General features: G+C 42.5%; 2 protein-coding genes and 1 pseudogene across 2 annotated transcripts; 1 reads left to right on the forward strand and 2 right to left on the reverse strand.

The window, feature by feature from the left end:
• Positions 1 to 1,241: 1,241 nt before the first annotated feature.
• LOC123132164 (probable disease resistance RPP8-like protein 4) lies at positions 1,242 to 5,135 on the reverse strand. Its single transcript, XM_044551933.1, has 2 exons — positions 4,753 to 5,135; positions 1,242 to 4,593 (listed from the first exon to the last, which is right to left on the reverse strand). The coding sequence occupies exon 2, from the start codon at positions 4,515 to 4,517 to the stop codon at positions 1,728 to 1,730; it is 2,790 nt and encodes a 929-aa protein (XP_044407868.1). The 5' UTR covers positions 4,518 to 4,593; positions 4,753 to 5,135; the 3' UTR covers positions 1,242 to 1,727.
• Positions 5,136 to 8,667: 3,532 nt separating this feature from the next.
• Positions 8,668 to 11,984, forward strand: LOC123132172 (putative disease resistance protein RGA1; annotated as a pseudogene).
• Positions 11,985 to 12,106: 122 nt separating this feature from the next.
• Positions 12,107 to 13,192, reverse strand: LOC123132179 (uncharacterized). The gene is made up of 3 exons (XM_044551952.1): positions 12,940 to 13,192; positions 12,585 to 12,773; positions 12,107 to 12,440 (listed from the first exon to the last, which is right to left on the reverse strand). The coding sequence occupies exons 2-3, from the start codon at positions 12,767 to 12,769 to the stop codon at positions 12,209 to 12,211; spliced, it is 417 nt and encodes a 138-aa protein (XP_044407887.1). The 5' UTR covers positions 12,770 to 12,773; positions 12,940 to 13,192; the 3' UTR covers positions 12,107 to 12,208.
• Positions 13,193 to 21,448: the final 8,256 nt, after the last annotated feature.

Raw genomic sequence — 21,448 nt, forward strand, 5'->3', positions numbered from 1 at the left:
TTACCAAACGTAACCTTATTAAGAGAAACTGGCCTGGAAATACGCAATGTGTCTTTTGTCAGCATGATAAGACAATAAAATATTTGTTATTCCAATGCAAATGGGCTCGTTCTATATGGCCAGTCATCCAAATAGCTTCTGGCTTGTATCCTTCTTGTAGTGTTACTAATATATTTGACAACTGGTTACATGAGATTGATCACAAGTTAAGAACTCTTCTTAGGGTGGGAGTGCTTGTCGTTATTTGATCGCTTTGGCTATGTAGAAATGATAAGATTTTTAACAATACAGTACTTCTCTTATACAGGTTATCTACATATGTGCTGAGACTCTTCGTTTTATGGTCCTCTCTACAAAGCATGAAGAATCGAGACATGTTTACGGAGGTGTGTACACGATTGGAGGCTACGACGAGGGATACTTTTACCCAACATATGTGGCAGCATGATCTTAGATTGGCGCCCTCCGGTTTAGGTGTTTTGCAAACTACATGTTTCTTTATATTTTGCCTCTTTTTATTTTTGCCTTTCGTGAGAGAACTTTGTTTGACTGTGTACATTTTAGTTATGCAGCTTAAACCTTTTAAGTAATAAAGCATCCCTTATCAAAAAATATAGTGTCACAATAATTTGAATATAGTGTCAACAGTTGAGAGATAGATAACATCAAATCCGAAAAATATTATCCGTTGGATAAAGTTTTCATCTCAAAAGATTCTGCCACGTGCCCTTTTAATTGAAGGATCCTGATAAGTGCCACACGTGTGACACGAACACATGGCAACTCCAAACACTTTTTATGACAAGTTTAGTACGTAAGAATGACGACTTTTTTTCGGAGGACAAGTTCTAGTTTTTTTGGTTGTTTTTTCTTTTCAAATGATAAATTTAGTTGTAAAAAACTTCAGGGCCGGAGTGCTTCGTTCAACACGAGACACTTATCATTTGGGGACACTTATCATTTGGGTTAATTGAATCTCCACTATAGTCTCATATTAGTCTAAAAGTTATCATGCCAAGAATCTGATTCTCCAATAAGAAAACACGTGTAGAAGGAAATAAAATGTCGAGAATGTATTCCTCCTGCTATTATATACTCCCTCCGACCCAAGATTCTTGTCTTAGATTTGTCTATATACGAATGTATCTATTCACATTTTAGTGTTTAATACATCCGTATCTAGATAAATCTAAGACAAGAATTTTGGGATAGAGCGAGTATTTGTTGACGTGCAAAATACGTACTAATTTACTAGTAATAGAAGAGGAGAAGAACAATACAAGGTCTGATAAAGGTTAAAAAGGCCACATCGCGAAAAGAAAGGAAACCCCACGCACCTAAACAAACACGACTCGAACCTTAAACAAACAGCGACTGAAAGCATATATTTTTTCTTCCGAAGAGAAGGATTATCCTGGCCTCAGTGAAAGTACTTGGCCCTGTCCTTGAACCAATAGAATGCATCACACTTAATTTGCTTTGACACATGACCAAATGAATTGAACTTATTCTCAAATACTCTACCCCGCTGCGTTCCTTCCAGATGGTTGAAGAAATATCACCAGTTGCAGTTATCAAGAAATTGAAGCCTTGCACGATTTAGGCCCCGTTTAGAATGGGTGTAATTTTCTGTGCCCATCGGTATTTAGTTCCAAGTTTGAGCTAAATACCTGTAGCCACACAAATTTTACACCCATTCCAAACAGCCCCTTAGGTGCCGTTTCATGTTAAGCGAGGTGCGAACCTTCCATAATTCCATTCGTCTCTTTCAGCCACAAGTCCTTTTGACAGTCAGGCCAGGTTTCAAGATTTTCACATTCATGCACCTCCAAAACATGGAGTTTCATGAAAGTATCATGCAGTGCCGTCCATGAATAGTTGAGATGCTTGAGGAACCTTAACCGAAGCACGGTCACCTCCCAGTACTTGTCCTCGCCTACACTACTTATGATACCTCCCCTGATATAGAGTTTCTTCAAGTTTTTCAGCTCTCCAGGATTAACCCAGCAAGGAAATTCTGCTACTGGGAAGCAACAGATCTCCAGCTTCTCAAGACCCGAGGGGAGAACAGAAGGCATTGCATGATTAACAGCAAGAGTAGCAGCACTGCTTGATCTTGAAAGACGATTGTCACCGTGTATAGCAGGTACCGAGGATAACCCAGCCCCCCAAGTAAGTGTGAGCGACCGGAGGGCACAAAACTCGTTAATTTTCTCAAACTGATCACTATCTACACTATTTCCAATTCTAATGCTCAGCGTCCGTAATTTTTTCAGCATGACAAGTTCCTTGAGATGGCACGGGTCTTTGCTCCTAGTGTTTGCCAGAACAAACCCCTTGAGAACTTCAAGGTGAGAAAGCTTGATTAGCCCCTTGGGCATACCTGACAGCAAGTAGCATTCAGAAACGTCCAAGTACTCCAGCTTCACTAGTTTCACTATCTCCTTTGGTAGATCCTCCAGATTATGGCATGCTTTGAGATCAAGGATGACAAGTCTTGTGAGCTTTCCAATCGAGGTAGGAAGGGCCTCGATTCTCGATATCCCTCTGAAACTCAGGTACTTCAATTGCTTGCACGACTTGACCTGCTTTAGGAACTCAACATTGTTCAACTCTACGTGATGCACCCGAGGGTCATAATTTGTATCCTGCCATCGTCCTAACTGCACAGTGCTCAAACATGTCTTTCCAGAAAACCATGTCTTGTCTAACTCAAGATACTGTTGTTTAATATTGTAAACTGTCAACACATCGCGATGGAAACTGGTAAGGATCTTCCCATCCTGCAAACATGCACGCCGGGTTCTGGTGAAGTCATTCTTGGAGCTGCCATCAGAATTGAGCTCAACAAATGCTGCACTCTTTGCAGCTTCAATCAGTAGCGCACGGATCAACGGTTGCACCTTGCACCCGTGGACTTTGTCGCAGTGGTATTTCTTAACTGGCTTAATGAATCCCTTGGTAATAAGCAGCTCATTAAAAAAATTCTTCCCCTCTGAAACTGAACTCACAAAGCCTTCTCCAATCCACCAATGAATTAGCAGCCTCTTCTTGATGACTGCATCCTCTGGGAAGACAGCAAGGCACAAAAGGCACTGTCTCAACCTCGTCTCCAGTCCATTAATGCTACCCTTCAGCTTCCGCATCTCCACATTTTCCCTGTTAATGTTGAATGTATCTGGTGCTGACAATGGACGAGAAGATGAAGCTTCATGTCTTGCAGCCATCAATCTGATGGAGACATCCTGAACCTTGAAAGAGTCATTCACCTTACCCCATATATTTGTTATCTCTTTATGAATCACACGGAACTTTTCTCGCAGGCCACCCATCTGCTGAAGTTTTAAGGAGCCTTCGGCATCTATCATAGGCCCCTCAAAAAGTTCATCAATATGTTGCTCAATGGCATCAAAATTACTGTATATCCCTTTCTCTTTCTCCTGGACCTTCTGGAGTACATCTTTGAGCTGTGACAACTCATCGCTGATATTGCCCAAGAGAATAAAAGCACCTGATTTATCTTCATGGGCTAAGGCTTCTAATGAGAGGTGCCTGATGGTGTTCAAACATGTCAATAACGGCGAGAAGGCCGCATTAACAATGCTGAAGTTTGCATTTCCATCCTGCTTCTTTTTCTCAACCATGCCAAGTACATCTACCAAGTGCTTAATGCCTTTTTCGATCTCATCTTGGAAGCTCAGAGGTTCCAATTGAACATTGCAACTGGCGTTAAGGCGTGACAATAGTGGCAAGATGAGACCTTCCATTGTTCTAAAGCTTTCCTCAACTTCTCTCTTATTTATATCAATCACATGTAGTGCATCCTGCAAGCAGTCTACTTGACCATCAATCTTGGCAAGGAACTTATAGTTCTGAGATTTGTCTCCGCCCTCAGTAGCTACTGATACTAGATGATCAATGGTTTTTATAAGTTTCAGTACTGGGGAGAAGACATGGTCTACAATACGCAAGCTCCCATTGGCTGCTTCCGTTCTTGATTGTACGGTGGCAAGAACATCGTTGATACACTGCATTCCAGTCTTGATACCATCCAGGAAACGAGCTTCTGAACCACCTTCTGCAGTCTTAAGGTATCGAAGTGATTCAAAAAACTCATGTTCATCAAAAGACAGTTTCTCAGTATTGGCTTCTGATGTGGTACCATCCTCAACCCACCCCTCATGATGCTCCACTGCCCATTTCATTCCCTCAAAAGGTGCAGGAGCTCCAGATGCATTCCGGTATACTATCCCCAATCTTCTTTGCCACTTAGAGACTGCCATGCTAACATACGTAATGCTCTCATAGACCCCCTCCTTGTCTTCCTTGATCCCCTCAAACAATTCTTCAAGATGTTGCACTTCCCATCTGATCTTTTCTGGAAGTTCATGCATTGTAGGACCCCTTCCGTCATTTTCAGATGAGCTCACTATCCCAAAGAAGCGGCGTCTAATTTCAGCAACACGCAACACCAGTGGCTCAAACACATCTTCCTCAATGCTTTGGTGGACAAGCATAACGACTGATGGAACCAGTACTGAAGATCAAAGTATGATGAAACAAATATGATCTGGAAAGCAGCAGGTAATGTTTCTGCAGGACAATCAGAACTGATTAGTGATATGCTGGAGACCAATGGAAGCTTAAATCTATTATTTTTTAATCAGCCATCCTAGAATGGAGCATATGCCCTGCTGCGTATGACAAGTGAAGACACAAAATACATGCTGTTCCTGCTGGTGATTTCGTTACCTGGTGGTATGAGGCATTTGTCACTCCTTCGGAGTAAACAGCGGGTCCAGGCTGCCGGCGGCGAGCAGGGAGATGGCAAACTACATGCTGTTCCTGCTGGTGATGCGGCCGTTCATGCTGACGGCGAGCATTGGGCAGATCCGATTCGGCGACACCTGCGCGGAGGCCAAGAACTTCTTCGTGCGGCTGCGGGGAGGCGAGGCACGGGCGGAGAAGCGGCAGGGCGCGAGCGCGCTGGCGGCAGTGAAGGCGGATATCGACCCGCGGAAGGTGAAGGGGGACCGGAGCAAGTCGGTGCTGTTCGACGCGTGCCGGCTGGCAGAGCAGCTGCGCGGGATGGAGGTTAGGAAGCGGTGGAGGCTCGTGGCCGGGGTGTGGGTGGAGTATGTTAGCCAGGATACTGCACGGCAGGTTCCTACGGAAGAATATGTCAAAAGTAATTATAGTAATGACAACTGCCAAGTCTTACTTGTGGACTGAGACTGAGAACATGCCAATTGGAGACTCCCAGGAAACTGACCTAATATTTAGGGTCGCGCTAACTGCCACATGTGTGGCAGGAAAGGGGACGCACCACACGTTTCTAATGTAAACAGATTGTCACGTCAACGCATGCATGCATGCAGAAATCTTTTTGGATTTTCAGTTTTTAAAATATTTTATCTCTTAAACAAAAAATCCGATTGAAAATCCGTTTTCACCATTAAATCCCTCGCGATGAGATCTTCGAAACTAGATTCCATGTTGATATGTTTTGATGAATTTTTTTTGATTAAAAGTTGCCATGTCTATTGCATATGAATTGCCATGATGTTTACACTGAAGTTGCCATGATATGTTTCAGCTATTTTTTTCTACATTTAAAAGTAAATTTTGACATTTATAAAACCGGGAATTAAGAAACTAGACTTGCCATGAACCATAAACTAAAATTGCCATGATACATGCACGTAAAATTGCCATGGTTCATACAAAAAATAATTTTTATGGTCAAAGTACTGGAGTTGCCATCATCAAAATACTAAAATTGTCATGATCTACAAACTAAAATTGCCACATGGCAACTTTAGTTTAAGCCCTATGGCAACTGCAGTGTAAACATCGTGGCAACTTCTGGCAAAAAAAAATTCGTCGAAACATATCAACATGGGGTCTAGTTTTGAAGATCTCGTCGAGACGGATTTAATGGTGAAAACGGATTTTTAGTTCGCTTTTTTATTTAGGAGATACAACATTTTTAAGCAGAAAACCCAAAAAAATTCTGCTGATGTCATCTATTCATACGTGGCAAAATGAGTAGTGATGGAGGCGTGTGGGCGATGTGCAAACGCCCACACGTGTGGGCGTTAACATTTCGAAAATTTAACCAGATTTGGTATTTGCAAGTTACCGGTTAACTCCGTCAGATTTCTTGGCAAGCTTTGGGGTGTGCTTGTGTTTGGTTCTAGACTGCCACAAATAAAAGCCCATACATGCCCACATTTAAGACAAAGGCATCAGTAAGATAGTGACGTTCCAACAGCACATCACTAAGGCCTGCCACATCTTGCAAGATTAAATTTAAGGTAATAGCACTACAGGTTCGTGGAACTTGTCCTACATGTGATGGTTTAGTCCTACAACTTGTAAAAATGGACTGATCAGTCATACAACTTGTAAAGGATGTACTCCCTCTGTTCGAAAATACTTGTCGAAAAAATGCATAAAAATGAATGTATCTAGAACTAAAATATGTCTAGATACATCCATTTCCCCGACAAGTATTTCAGGACGGAGGGAGTACAAGTTTAGTCATGGGCCACTCACACGCAGCCAAGTGGCGCCAGCGTGGCGGAGACAACCAGCTCTGTACTTTTTGCAGATACCCCCTGCCTTTTGTTTTAATCAACCTGCACTACACCCCACCTTAGTTAATTTTTGTGTTGGATCTGTTTGTCCTTCTTCCTTCTCTGTTTCCAGCATCCATCAGATTTGCATGACTGAAAAGCAGGGGAGATGAGCAGAGCGCCATTTGCCGAACAACACCTTCTCATCGTCTTGTAAAGCCAACAGCAAGTGCTTACAAATCTTCTAGGATTATTATGACTCTGTATGTAGTGAAGGAAGAATGATTTCAGATATCTTGGCACATTCGGCGAGCTCCAGTTAGCAGGCGCCGGGATATTTATGTGGACTTGAAGCAAGCCGAATGAGATGAGAGCAGCATTGCTTTGCTGAGAAGAACAAGCACACCATTTCACCTCGTGCATACATGTGCAGGAGCAGCATTCCTTTGCTTGAAATTGCATCAGCAAACGAAATGTGTGAGTATTACTACTCCCTCCGTTCGGAATTACTTGTCTCGGAAATGGATGTATCTAGAACTAAACTACATCTAGATACATCCATTTCTGCGACAACTAATTCCGAACGGAGGGAGTACTTGGCACGGTTCTGCCAGCCAGGGCCAGCATAAACTTGCCATATTACTAGTAATACCGAATGAACAAAATACTAACCATCCAGTGCACACACGGTACCGAGGTGAAAAAGAACTGGCCTCACTTGATGTACTTAGTCATCACGGAATTTAAATTCTGGGCGACGTACCAAAGCGATCACATATACGTACCAAGCTGCAGGCTATCCTTCTGCTAGGCTAAACCACGTGTCACTCTGCTTCTTCTTCCTTGGCATGGCTCCAGCAAGCATATTGCATCTCTGTAGATCTGCATAAATCTTACTCCATGGGCTTGTAGCAAAGTCAATTCATCACCCTCCTCGGCAGCCAATTCTGTAATATTTCGAAGTCAGTTTATCCATAGCTATCCTTCTCGATGACCAAATGATCATCACTTTACTCAATCCTCGCCTTCTGGATGACTGAATGAATGATCATCAATTTAATCGATCCTTGTAGTACTTGCATGCAGCAGTGGCTAGCGCCAAGCAGCACCCAGCAAGCACGCACACATACACAACAACCACGCATCCATGGCGGCAACAAGCACACCCAGCCCGCACACCCGCATCACGGCGACGGGCGGCAGGCGGCGGCTGCAGAGGCGAGGCGAGTCCAGACGACGGTGAGCGACTTCAGCGGTCAGCGGCGGCATAGGCAAGGCGAGTTAAACGGCGTCACGGCGCTGAGCGACTTCAGCCGTTAGCAGCGGCAGCGACTAGAAACTCCAGGCGGCGGTGACGATGAGCGACTCCAGGCGGCAGGCGGCGGCAGCAGCGATGCTCAGCGACTCCAGGCGGCGGCGGAACAGAGAAGGGAGTAGGACGAACAGATCCAACACAAAAATTAATTAAGGTGAGGTGTAGTGCGGGTTGATTAAAACAAAAGGCTGCAAAAAGTACAGAGCTGGCTTGTTAAAAGGGAGAGAGAAGGATTTGGTGGAATAGTCGTTGTATTGCTTGAGCCTCATGGGCATATATATAGGAGTACATGATCTATTTGAAGTACAAGGCAAGCCAAAATATTTCTTAGTCTAACCTATGTTTCCTAATACAATCACGTTACTCAACATGGCTGTCTCCGCCACGCTGGCGCCACTTGGCTGCGTGTGAGTGGCCCAGGACTAAACTTGCACATCCAGTGTAGGACTGATCAGTCCACTTTTACAAGTTGTAGGACTAAACCATCACATGTAGGACAAGTTCTAAGACCTGCGGCTGCGGTGCTATTACCTCATTACATTTCGATGACTACGAAGGAAAATTTAATGACCCGACAGTGGAGGGAAAAAGACAATCCATGAGACAGTGACGTTCCAAGAGCACAGCACTAACCCCTGCCACACATTACAAAATTAAGTTTTAATGGGAGAGATGGAAGAAAATTGTAACAGCCTAAGAAAAATCCACGAAGTTTCCTACGTAATGCACCTAAATAAGCCAAATGGAAAAGATGCCACAGGAAGTCAACAAGCCCAGTCGCCCACCTCCAGATCTTGACGAGGGAAAAATCCTCCAGATCTTGCTCTTCAAAATAAATATTCTCCTTCCAAGTGCGGGCATAGTTGAAGGCAATCATATTTCTCAGAGAGAAGTCTAGGATAGAAGAGAAAAACCATGTCGGTGGAGCATCTGCTGCATGCAATGGTGGAAAAGCTGAAATTGGAACCTGTCCTGGAGATGGGTCGGTTGCTTGGCATTGGAAGCCTACTTCAGGACTTGCAGAAATATTTCAGTATGATCCATGGGAAGATCAGTGGCATCGATGAGAGTGCAGTTCTTATGATCAACGTCAACAACGAGCAGTACCTCCAGCTCCTGCAGAGGCTCTGGTCTCTCACACTTGATACTGATGACGCGCTGAATAGGATCTCTCGCCATCTGAGAAAAAAGGGGGGCATTTTCTCATTTCATCAGGTACGCAGATCGCCCATCTTTCGGAGGCTCCATTTTCGCCGTGTCAATAAGATAAGAGAGGCAGTAGCTAGCTTGGAAAACTGCTATGCACAAATATATAGAATCAGACTTCCAGCCAAACATACAGATATCCAGGAAGCTATGAGTTGCCAGAGAACATGTGGCGAACCTGAAGGTGTACTTGGTAGAGAGAGAGAATTGGACGATGTCCTAAGAATGATGCAAACTGATGACAGCACACCCGCTTGTCAATTCTCCCCATAACGGGAATGGCTGGAATCGGGAAGACTACCCTCGCTCAGCTAGTATTCTGGCATCCATGGGTTGTTGATACCTTTGGTGATGATCGGATTTGGGTTTCGGTACCTCGTGATTTTAACACCATGGTGATATTGAGTAGAATAGCACAAGTTCTAACCACCCAGCAGTGTAGCACAAGTGATTCGCCAGAAGAAGAAATGATAGAGCAGGAGGACTCTGTGAAACTGAAGTGCCTTGTCAAAGAGAAACTCAATGGGCGGAGATTTTTCCTTGTACTGGATGATGCGTGGGATCAGGATCGGGAGAAATGGCAGAAGCTGATGCAAGTCCTTGATAGTGCTGGAAAGCCCGGAAGCAAGATGATTGTCACTAGTCGCATCCCTGATGTTGTAACATTGACCAAGTCCCTCAAACCATACACCTTACAGCGTCTCTTGCCAGCTCATTCTTCAAGTCTGCTCACACAATGGATGCAAAATCCTGCAGAGTTGCCACCACGGCTCATCCCAATCAGAAAAATGATTGCTGAAACATGTGCTGGCGTGCCCTCATTACTTCTCAGCGCATCAAACAAGCTGAAGAGCATACGGAAAACTCAAGTCGCTTGGCAGCATGTCCTGAGCAGATTTGATCTCGTCTTCTATGCAGACCGTCTTTTGTTGGATGCGGCTTATGTCAGCTACCAACATCTCCCTCCAAGCATCCAGCAATGCTTTCTTTACTGCTCACTGCTCCTAGTTCATAGCTTTACACCTGAACAACTGACTGACATGTTTGTTGCTGATGAGCTCATAAAACTGATAAGCAGCAAATCTGACATGCATCTCTACTTCTCCCAGATGATGACAGAACACTTCTATGATGTAGTCCAGAAATCTCGACATGGAGGAAACATTGTTTACAAGATGCATCCTGGGATGCAACTTCTTGCACAAAGGATCAGCCGGGGATTCCACTTAGCGATAGATGCTAGAAAGGAAATAATTTGGCCTTCGTGTGATGCCAGGTGTCTCTCCTTACTTGTTGATTGTGAAACCAGTAAGCTTCCACCAGAATTGTTTGAATTGGAAAGTTTGAGGACCCTAATATTGCTCAGAGATGAAAATATGCTTTTGTCTGAGAACAAGTGCGCAATCACCGATATCCCAGCAGAGTTTTGCCAACGTCTGATAGCTCTGCGTGTACTGCATATGCAATCTTGCAGGATCAAAAGGATTCCTAGGTTAATTGATATGTTACAGAATCTAACCTATATCAATCTTTCTCACAATGATATTGAGATTGTACCAGATTCAGTTAGCAACCTTCGATTCTTGACCCACTTGAATCTTTCACAAAATGAGATCACTGAACTGCCAGAATCAGTTGGAAAGATGCAATCCTTGCAGATGCTGGACCTGTCTCACTGTGAAAAACTTCTTGGCTTGCATGAAGCAATAAGCAACCTTGTGAATCTATATACTCTAAACCTTGAAGGCTGTCACTACCTTGCTGTATTACCCAAAGGCATGAAAAACTTGAGAAGTCTTACGTACCTGAACATTCTTGAATGTCCTTTACTAACTCAAATGCCTCGTCAGATGAACCAACTCACAAGCATCAAGATATTGCCAAGGTACATTGCAGCAGAAACTCCCAAACATACCATCTCAGAGTTACGTCCTTTAGTTTATTTGAAGGAACTCGGTGTCCAGAACATGGAAAATTCTTCTTCTGCTGATGCCAGAAATGTAATCCTGCAAGACAAACACGAGCTTGAGTCACTGGCATTGAGTTGGACTGGAGATTGCACAGATCCTGAAACTAGCTCGAGAGCACAAGAAATACTTGAACATATGAAACCACGCCGTGGTTTGAAAGTGTTACACTTATTTTCCTATCCAGGAAGGAAACTTCCATCATGGATAAACAGTGGCGTACCTTACCTAAACTCCCTTACTGATATCAAGTTGGTTAATCTGGCATGTGAAAGCCTGCCACCGCTGGGACAACTACCTAACCTCAAGATTGCTGAAGTAAGCGGAATAGATGCTGTCACATGTGTAGATGACACATTCTATGGGGCCGATGGCACATTCTTCTCATTGGAGAAACTATCGTTCTTTCACATGCCCAACCTAAAAACCTGGGTACCATCACACAGAGAAGGACTTTTTCCCTGCCTTCAAGAATTGACAATCGCCCAATGCCCAAAATTGACAGCAGTACATGTAAAACTCGGAGCTGTTACAAGCTTGATCATGCTGATGAACAATGAAAATTTGATTGCATGTAGAGGATCACTCCAAGGTTTGTCTCGGAATCTAAGGTCTCTGTCAATTTCCCTGTGTGAAGAGCTATTAGAAAATTCTCAATGTGAGGGATTGCATGAACTTCATGTGCTTGAGGAGCTCCAAATTTCAAGGTGCACAGAATTAATTTCGTTACCTGGTGGTATGAGGCATTTGTCACTCCTTCGGAGTTTGACTATAACAAAATGCACAAAATTAGAGACCTTGCCAGAGTGGTTGAAGAATATAACCTCTCTGAGATCATTGTGCATATCTGACTGTCCAAAGCTGCACATTCCCGAGAGTTTGAATAATTTGTCACATCTCCAAATTATTTTGGAGTGAAGTCCATCGATTTTCCCTTTATATGGTAAAAACTGTTTATGTAACAGGAGCAAAGAATGGTTATGGTTATGGGTACATTTTTCATTCCCTCGCAGAAAAAAAGAAGAAAGACTGGTTATGAGTACATTTTGATGTTCCTTGTTTTAATATTGTTGACATAAATACATGTGTGGCTTTGCACTACTAGCAGACAGTATGATGACTAGTTGAATGCCCGTGCATTGCTACGGAAGAATGAAAAAAATATAGCGAAAGACTGGTTTTCTCTCACACTCCATCTCTCCTCGGCAATGGTCGTGGTTGGAGTGGCAACGATCCATCGATTCTAACACGAGCAACTTCAGGGCCACCGTCCTCTTCCTCGGCTTGGTCGTATTAGTACACCTGTAGAGCAACTTCAGGGCCATTGCTACTCTGCTCAGTCGGCATACAGGTTCAGAAAACAAAGTACTCCCTCTGTAAAGAAATATAAGAGCATTTAGATCACTAAAAACACTATTATATTTCTTTACGGAGGGAGTAATTAAGAGCTAATAAAAAACCCAGAGCTCTGCAGCCCCAGGTGCTGGAACCTGTATGCCGACTGAGCAGAGTAGCAACCTGACTTGGTTATCCTCCAGATGATAGAATGAGGGATGTCCTGGCATAGCTGAATTTGGGAGTGCTGCAGCTTCTCTAAACGAAGAGGAAATCACTGATGATGTCATTACAGATGCTATACTGAATCTTAATCCAGTTGTGCTCATGTAATGCATCAGCCACCGTGAGCACCATATACCTGTCATGCCTCTGGAGCCACATCCAAGCCCCATGATCGTACTTCTGACAGAATTAATAAGTTTCTATGATGCGGGTATTATTAATCCTATCATGAACCACTGCAATCCAAACAGATTGCTTTGGCAAAAGAAGTAATCAATTTCAAAACTGCAATGTAAGAATATTAGTAACTCACATAGGGCAGGCTTCGCCAGCATTGGCCGGACCGGTGCAGCGCCGCGCTGGCCACGCCGAGAACGCCGACTCAATAATGATGAAGATCCTGCAGTTGAACAAGAATCTGAGCCCCGCGGGGATAGGGCCAAACCCGCACGCGGAGACAACCAGTGGTCTGTTCTTGACGGCGACCTCTTGGGCGGCGCAGGAGTGGGAGGCATCGGCGAGGTGGATTGGGACGACAGAAACTAGGGGATGCGACAGACTGGCTCGAGGGCTTGTTCCCTTTTTACCAGTGGCTTGCGTCCGGTTCTTTTTTTTAGCATCAGTACAGCGCTCATATACACGCGCATACAATCACCCCTATAAATGCACACACGCATACCCTACCTCTATGAGCATCTCCGAAAGACTGAGTCAGCATATCATTTTGAGATTTACAAAGCCACCGTAGGCGCCTCGTCGTCGACGGAAACGTCTCCTCCCACTGAAAGCGCATCGCCGGAATTCTGAAATAAATCCAGTAATAATGCGAGCATCAGAATTTAAACTCTGGTGGATTGAGAATACCACTGTCCATCTAACCATCTCAACTACAGGTTAATTTGCTGCATCCGGTTCTTTCGTGGAACGAAACTGTGCGGATGACAGTTCCTGACCAAACTTTGGTCGATGGGGGATCCAACGGTGCTATGTACGGCTTGATGTGGTGCATCGTGGTAAATCGTCTAGAATTTTTGAAGGGAATTTCTAATTTCCAAACGTTCGTAATATGACAATAGATCTGAACGACCCTATCATCGAGCGATCCGCATAGCACGTTCCCTCAATTCGCTCGCGCGGTACCGATTTTTATTTCCTTCTCTTGAAAACCGTTGTACGTTCGGTTCGGTTTTTTTCTTTTTTCTTCGCTATATTGATTTTTCTCGTAAAAAAATGATAGTGGGAATTGAACCTCGTACCAAGAGGTATAGCTCTACACTGACTAGCCATCTACGCTAATACCTTGCTGGTGCTTAGATACAGATTAGGCTATTTTTATTTTGATAGATGCTGCTAGTGCATTTTATGGGATCCGACTTACCTGCTTTCTTCTCATGCTTCCATCTGTGCTCTCACTTCATCCTACGCTTTTTTTTTTCCTTTCTAATCTAATCATCTTCCCCCTTATTTTAAGGGGATGGGACCGAGCCTAATTTTATTTCAATCAAATCAAGCCACGTACGCGGGAGTACGGATGGGAGCACGCGCAGGGAGCAGACAAGTCTCGTCCCATTTTATGGAGCAAGCTGGATTTGCTTTTCAATTTTTTCTGGATCTGGCCAGCGGTCATGAACCATGCAACGTGGTTCTTTTAAAGATTTTTTTGGCTATTTTTATTCATTCCTTTTTCATCCAATTTTTTTTCTATTTTTCATCAGTTGTCTTTTCTTTGTTGCAAGAAGATTTTTTTATCGAGGCATAAAAATGTTGTTCAAACATAATTCCGGTTTTTTGGGTGAATGGAATGATTTTTTTATGATCGTGGACCTGATAACTTATGCACTTTTCGCAAAAAAAAACTTATGTACTATCAGCATGATAACTTTAGCCTGAGGAAAAAAAGTTTACAACTCGATAACCTCAACGTGGATAGCATGCTAATATAAGCACCGGAAACCTGTTATCTTACGTACAAACACCAGTAGCAGCAGTGTACTAACCAACTCCACTGCCTTGATTGTTGTCCAATAAGTAGAAATATGACAGTTAACCTTTTTTCACTTTCATATGAGCCAAAAAAACATTTTTCTTCTTGTGTTTTTTGAATTTCTCAAATTGTCTTGTAGTCTCTCATATACCAACGAGTTACATACCTTGCTCATGTAGCCTCGTTGTAAATATCATGGCAACTTCACATGAGTTTTTTTTTATTGAAACAGACCCCGACTTCTATGCAAATGGCATGGTGATTTGTGCACTGGGACCCGATAACTTACGTATAAGTGTCGTGGTAACTTTGACCGGGGGAGAAAATTATTGAAACATCTCCCCGGTAATTTATGTGTAAACAACACGGTAATTTCTGCAAGGCAACACTGATAACTTAGGCTAACACCACGACAACTTTGACCTGAAGGAAAAAAGTTGTTAAAAATGTACCCCGATAACATTTGTATAAACGTCATGGTAATAACACATCATATACATGATAGCTTAGGTACAAACACCATGATAACTTGGACCCCGAGGAAAATTGTCAAAAAATATAACCTCGATAATGTTTGCGTGAATATCATGGTAATAGAAGCACTGCATACATGATACTTCGGTGAACCGTGTCGGGGGGGGGGGGATTTGTTGAAAATCATATTCCCCGGTACTTTGTGTGCAAATAACATGATATTATATACAGATAATAAAGTTGATAACTCACTACAGACCCCACAATAAACTTTGACCCTGTGATAAAAGTTTGTTGAAAACATACCCTGATAACTTGTATGTAAATAACATGATAATATACATACAACAAAGCTGATAACTTATTTAATCTAGACGTGGTAACTTTTCGACCAGGGAAAATGTTGTTAAAAAATACATCCCAATAACTCATGTGAAACAACATGATAATACACACAGCTGAGAGCTGGTAACTCATATACAAATATCGCGGTAATTTTTTGACCGAGGGAATGAAAATTGTTGAAAACATGCCCCGATAACTTTTGTACAACATGGTAATATATACAACAAAGCTGATAACCCGCTGCAAACATCATAATCATTTTTGACCTGGGGGTAAAAGTTTGTTGAAAACATACCCCGAACCTTTTGTGTAAATGACACGGTAACTTATGTATGACAGACGTGATAACTTACGTAGCCCAGATGTGGTAACTTTTGGTCCGAAAAAAAATCATCAGAACATACCAACATGGGATCTAGTTTCGAAAATCTCGTTGTGACGAATTTTTTTGTGAAGACGGTTTCTTAATCGGAGTGATGGTTTGAGCTACAAAACATTTTGAAATTTGAAAAAAAAAGAATCTAGAATAACATCAGCGTTTCTTCCTTTAGTGCATATATGCATGTAATTACAGGGAGAAGTGCACGTGAAAGGAAAATTAGTCATTCTAAAGCATGCATATATATAATTAGAGTAAAGTAAAGATCGTTCTTCCCTATTGCTAAAATCCGAATGTTTGGTAGTTATAAAAATCCCTTTTTTGAATAAATTCTAAAATAAATTTAAAATATGCGAGCAACAGTACTTGAATCTGGTGGGCTAAGAAAACCAATGTCTTCCTAACCACTCAATCAGGGGTTGGTTTGTAGTTTTTTCTTTTTCTTTTTATATAGGTCATTTGACTGAGACTTGGTTAAGTTGACTGAGATCTAGCCACATCCTTTACAATATATTAGCTTAAAAAATTATCGTAATTAATAGGAGAGGAAATTGTATTTAACCAAACATGAATATTTCGAGGAAATGTTTGGGCGAGAGATCCGTCGCCTTCTCTATGTCATGAGTGTCTTTTGTGTGTCTTCTCTCTGTGTTTTTTTTCTGCAACATTTTTGCGCGTTGTAAAATTGTCTTTTGCAAGAACACTCATGTTACAAAAAAGACAAAAAAATGCATGTATTTTCTAAAACATCAGTTGTGTTGTAAAAGAAATTCTTACATGACAACACCCATGTTGCAAGCTGCATGCACATTAAATATATCATTTTCTTAATCAGCCATCCTAGCATGGAGCATGCCCTGCGGCGTATGACAAGTTATCTCTCTCACTTCAGTGGAGTCAACGTGTTGTTAGTCGAAACAGACTGCTTGGAGGCTTTGAACATGATCAAAAAGGAACAAATAGACAGATCACAATAGTTTTCTAGTTTGTGAGATTAAGCTTCTTATGTCTCAGTGAAGCTCTTGTATTACTCACATGAAGCGATCTTAAAATTCTGTAAACCATGCATTGGCACCTTTTGGTAGGACGACGGGTCGAACTGTTGTATGGCTAGGTTCAGGCCCGGATGAGAGGACGGGAACTTGGTGCTCTCGGGTACTCGCGCACCAAATATGCCCAAAAAAATTAGTATTTCAAAAAAGTTCAAAAAATTCCAAATCATGTTTGGAATCAAAGATGATCAGGTATTGTATTCGTAAAAGAAGTTTGGACAAGAAATGATTTCTGTTTACTCCAGGGCAAAAAAAGACAAGTTTATGACGACAATATAGTGTGTATAGTACTTGTATATAGCGGGTTTTTTTGTCAAATCTTTGACCCGGAATGCAATAAAAGTCATTCTCTGACGAATCTTTTTATACGACTACAAACTTGATCATGTTTGATACCAAAAAAGATTTGGAATTTTTTGAACTTTTTTTGAATTATTATTTTTTTCATATAGGGTGCTCCGGTACCCAGGTTCCCCTTCGTATTTTCCCCGGATGAGATTATTAGAGCAACTCTAGTAGACCCCGCATCCCGCCGGCCCGCAAAACGCGTTTGCAGTTCGCGAAAAAACATCTTTGCAGGCCGGCGCAGACGGCCGCAGAGGCAGACCCCCAAACGGACCCGTATAAAAGGATATTTGCGGAATATACTTTTTTACGGGTCGGCTTTGCGGGGTCTGCTCTTGCGCCATTGCATCCTGCATCCCGCCGCTCCGCAAAATATCAATACCACACCATAATTATCAATACCAACACAATACAATAATCATCCACATTACAAATAATTATTCAAATCACCGAATACAAAATACAAATAATGCAAAACTTGTTGTGGGGACCCCGACTCATAAGTTGTGATCACCGAATGCACGTGTACAGTGATCTCAGAGATCAATGCTCACTGAACACACAAAAGATGAATAACAAGAGTCTTACATCCATAAATAATATCTTACATAAATTATGACCATTATGATCAAGTCTTGAGTATAACATCGCAGTGGAAATCTTCGTCGATAACTTGAACCCATGCCGTCTGCCTTAACCCTACAGGCATTCTGACTGGGAAGCGTCCTAACTCGCATGCTCATCACCAAGGTACTCTTCTTTACATCCTGTTCTCTCATGCCTGGCCAATAAAATAACAAGTGGCAAGCCAATGAGTACTTTGAATATACTCGCAAGCAACCATGTTTTGAAACAAGGAACAACAATGCATGATATAGCACTAAGTAGGTCATTTTGCAGAAAGCTAGTTTTGAGTGCACTGACATGTTCAACAACTTGTAAGACATGCATCAGGAGAATTCAAGTAATTGTGAGAACAGGTTACAGATATCAACATAAATAGAGTTTAGAACAACTCTAGCTTAATCAACACGTCAAGTCTTTACTTGACCCATGCAACTTACACATACCAAGTTTGTAAAGTTCTGGACATAGTTTAGGTAGCACCACCCAACTATCCTTGACCATGGACACGGCTATTCGGATAGTTTGACACTCTGCAAAGGTTGTGCACTTTAACCCCAAGAATCGGGAAGCTTTCGTGTCATCCATGATCCCGCAGTACCTCAAGTACTCGGGGGGAAGCACCCGATCACTATCTTTCCCTAGGCGACTGTTGGGGAACGTAGTAATTCAAAAAAATTCCTACAATCACGCAAGATCGTCTATCTAGGAGATGCATAGCAACGAGAGGGGAGAGTGTGTCCATGTACCCTCGTAGACCGAAAGCGGAATCATTTAGTAACACGGTTGATGTAGTCGAACGTCTTCGCGATCCAACCGATCCAAGTACCAAACATACGGCACCTCCACGTTCAGCACACGTTCAACTTGATGATGTCCCTCGTGCTCTTGATCCAGTTGAGGACGAGGGTGAGTTTCGTCAGCACGACGGTGTGGCGACAGTGATGATGATGTTACCGGTGCAGGGCTTCGCCTAAGCACTACGGCGATATGATCGAGGTGTGTAACTGTGGAGGGGGGCACCGCACACAGCTAAGGCAAAACTTGGTGTGTTCTAGGGTGCCCCCTGCCCCCGTATATAAAGGAGGGAGGGGGAGGCCGGCCGGCCAAGCTAGGCACGCCGGGAGAAGGGGAATCCTACTAGGACTTCAAGTCCTAGTAGGTTTCCACCTAAAGGAGAAGGGGGAACGAAGGGAGAGGGGGCCGCGCTCCCAACCCCTTGTCCAATTCGGACTGGGCATGGGGAGGGGGGCGCCACCTCCTGGCCGCTGCCTGTCCTTCCCACTAAGGCCCATCAACTCTCGGGGGGAGGGGGGTTCCGGTAACCTCCCGGTACTCCAGAAAATACTCAAACTTTTTTGGAACCATTCCAATGTCCGAATATAGCCTTCCAATATATCCATCTTTATGTCTCGACCATTTCGAGACTCCTCGCCATGTCTGTGATCTCATCCGAGACTCCGAACAAACTTCGGTCATCAAAACACATAACTCATAATACAAATCGTCATCGAACATTAAGCGTGCGGACCCTACGGGTTCGAGAACTATGTAAACATGACCGAGACACATCTCCGATAAATAACCAATAGCGGAACCTGGATGCTCATATTGGCTCCTACATATTCTACGAAGATCTTTATCGGTCAGAGCGCATAACAACATACGTTGTTCCCTTTGTCATCGGTATGTTACTTGCCCGAGATTCGATCGTCGGTACATCATACCTAGTTCAATCTCGTTACCGGCAAGTCTCTTTACCCGTTCCATAATGCTTCATCCCGACACTAACTCATTAGTCACATTGCTTGCAAGGCTTATAGTCATGAGCATTACTGAGAGGGCCCATAGATACCTCTCCGATACACGGAGTGACAAATCCTAATCTTGATCTATGCCAACCCAACAAACACCTTCGGAGACACCTGTGGAGCATCTTTATAATCACCCAGTTACATTGTGACGTTTGATAGCACGCAAGGTGTTCCTCCGGTATCCGGGAGTTGCATAATCTCATAGTCTGAGGAACATGTATAAGTCATGAAGAAAGCAGTAGTAATGAAACTGTAACGGTCATAATGCTAAGCTAACGGATGGGACTTGTCCATCACATCATTCTCCTAATTATGTGATCTGGTTCATCAAATGACAACACATGTCTATGGTTAGGAAACATAATCATCTTTGATTAATGAGCTAGTCAAGTAGAGGCATACTAGGGACACTATGTTTTGTCTATATATTCACACATGTATCAAGTTTCCGGTTAATACAATTCTAGCATCAATAATAAACATTTATCATGATATAAGGAAATATAAAATAACAACTTTATTATTGCATCTAGGGCATATTTCCTTTAGTCTCCCACTTGCACTAGAGTCAATAATCTAGTTCACATCGCCATGTGATTTAACACCAATAGTTCACATATGTATGTGATTAATACCCATAGTTCACATCGCCATGTGACCAACACCCAAAGGGTTTACTAGAGTCAATAATCTAGTCCACATCGCTATGTGATTAACACCCAAAGAGTACTAAGGTGTGATGTTGTTTTGCTCGTGAGAGAAGTTTAGTCAACGGGTCTGTCACGTTCAGATCTGTATGTATTTTGCAAATATTCTATGTCTACAATGATCTGCATGGAGCTACTCTAGCTAATTGCTCCCACTTTTAATATGTATCCAGATTCAGACTTAGAGTCATCTGGATCGGTGTAAAAGCTTGCATCGACGTAACTCTTTACGATGAACTCTTTATCACCTCCATAACCGAGAAATACTTCCTTAGTCCTCTTAGGTAACTAAAGATAACTTTGACCACTATACAGTGATCCACTCGTGGATCACTATCGTACCCCCTAGCCAAACTCATAGCAAGGCACACAACTGGTCTGGCACATAGCATGTCATACTTTATAGAACCTATGACTGAGGCATAAGGAATGACTTTCATTCTCTTTCTATCTTCTGTCGTGGTCGGGCTTTGAGTCTTACTCAACTTTACACCTTGTAATACAGTCAAGAACTCCTTCTTTGACTGATCCATTTTGAACTCTTTCAAAAAATTGTCAAGGTATATACTCATTGAAAAAAACTTATCAAGTGTCTTGATCTATCTCTATAGATCTTGATGCCCAATATGTAAGCAGCTTCATCGGCGTCTTTCTTTGAAAATCTCCTTTCAAACTCTCCTTTATGCTTTTCAGAAAAATTCTACATCATTTCCGATCAACAATATGTCATTCACATATACTTATCAGAAAGGTTGTAGTGCTCCCACTCACTTTCTTGTAAATACAGGCTTCACCCCAAGTCTGTATAAAACTATATGTTTTGATCAACTCATCAAAGCGTATATTCCAACTCCGAGATGCTTGCACCAGTCCATAGATGGATCGCTGGAGCTTGCATACCTTGTTAGTATCTTTAGAATCGACAAAACCTTCTGGTTGCATTATATACAGCTCTTCTTTAAGAAATATCCATTTAAGTAATGTAGTTTTGACATCTATTTGCCAGATTTCATAAAATATGGCAACTTCTAACATGATTCAGACGGATTTAAGCATCGCTATAGTTGAGAAAATCTCAATGTAGTCAACACCTTGAAC

This window comes from Triticum aestivum, chromosome 1B (genome assembly GCF_018294505.1).
Source record: "Triticum aestivum cultivar Chinese Spring chromosome 1B, IWGSC CS RefSeq v2.1, whole genome shotgun sequence".
Taxonomy (NCBI): domain Eukaryota; kingdom Viridiplantae; phylum Streptophyta; class Magnoliopsida; order Poales; family Poaceae; genus Triticum; species Triticum aestivum.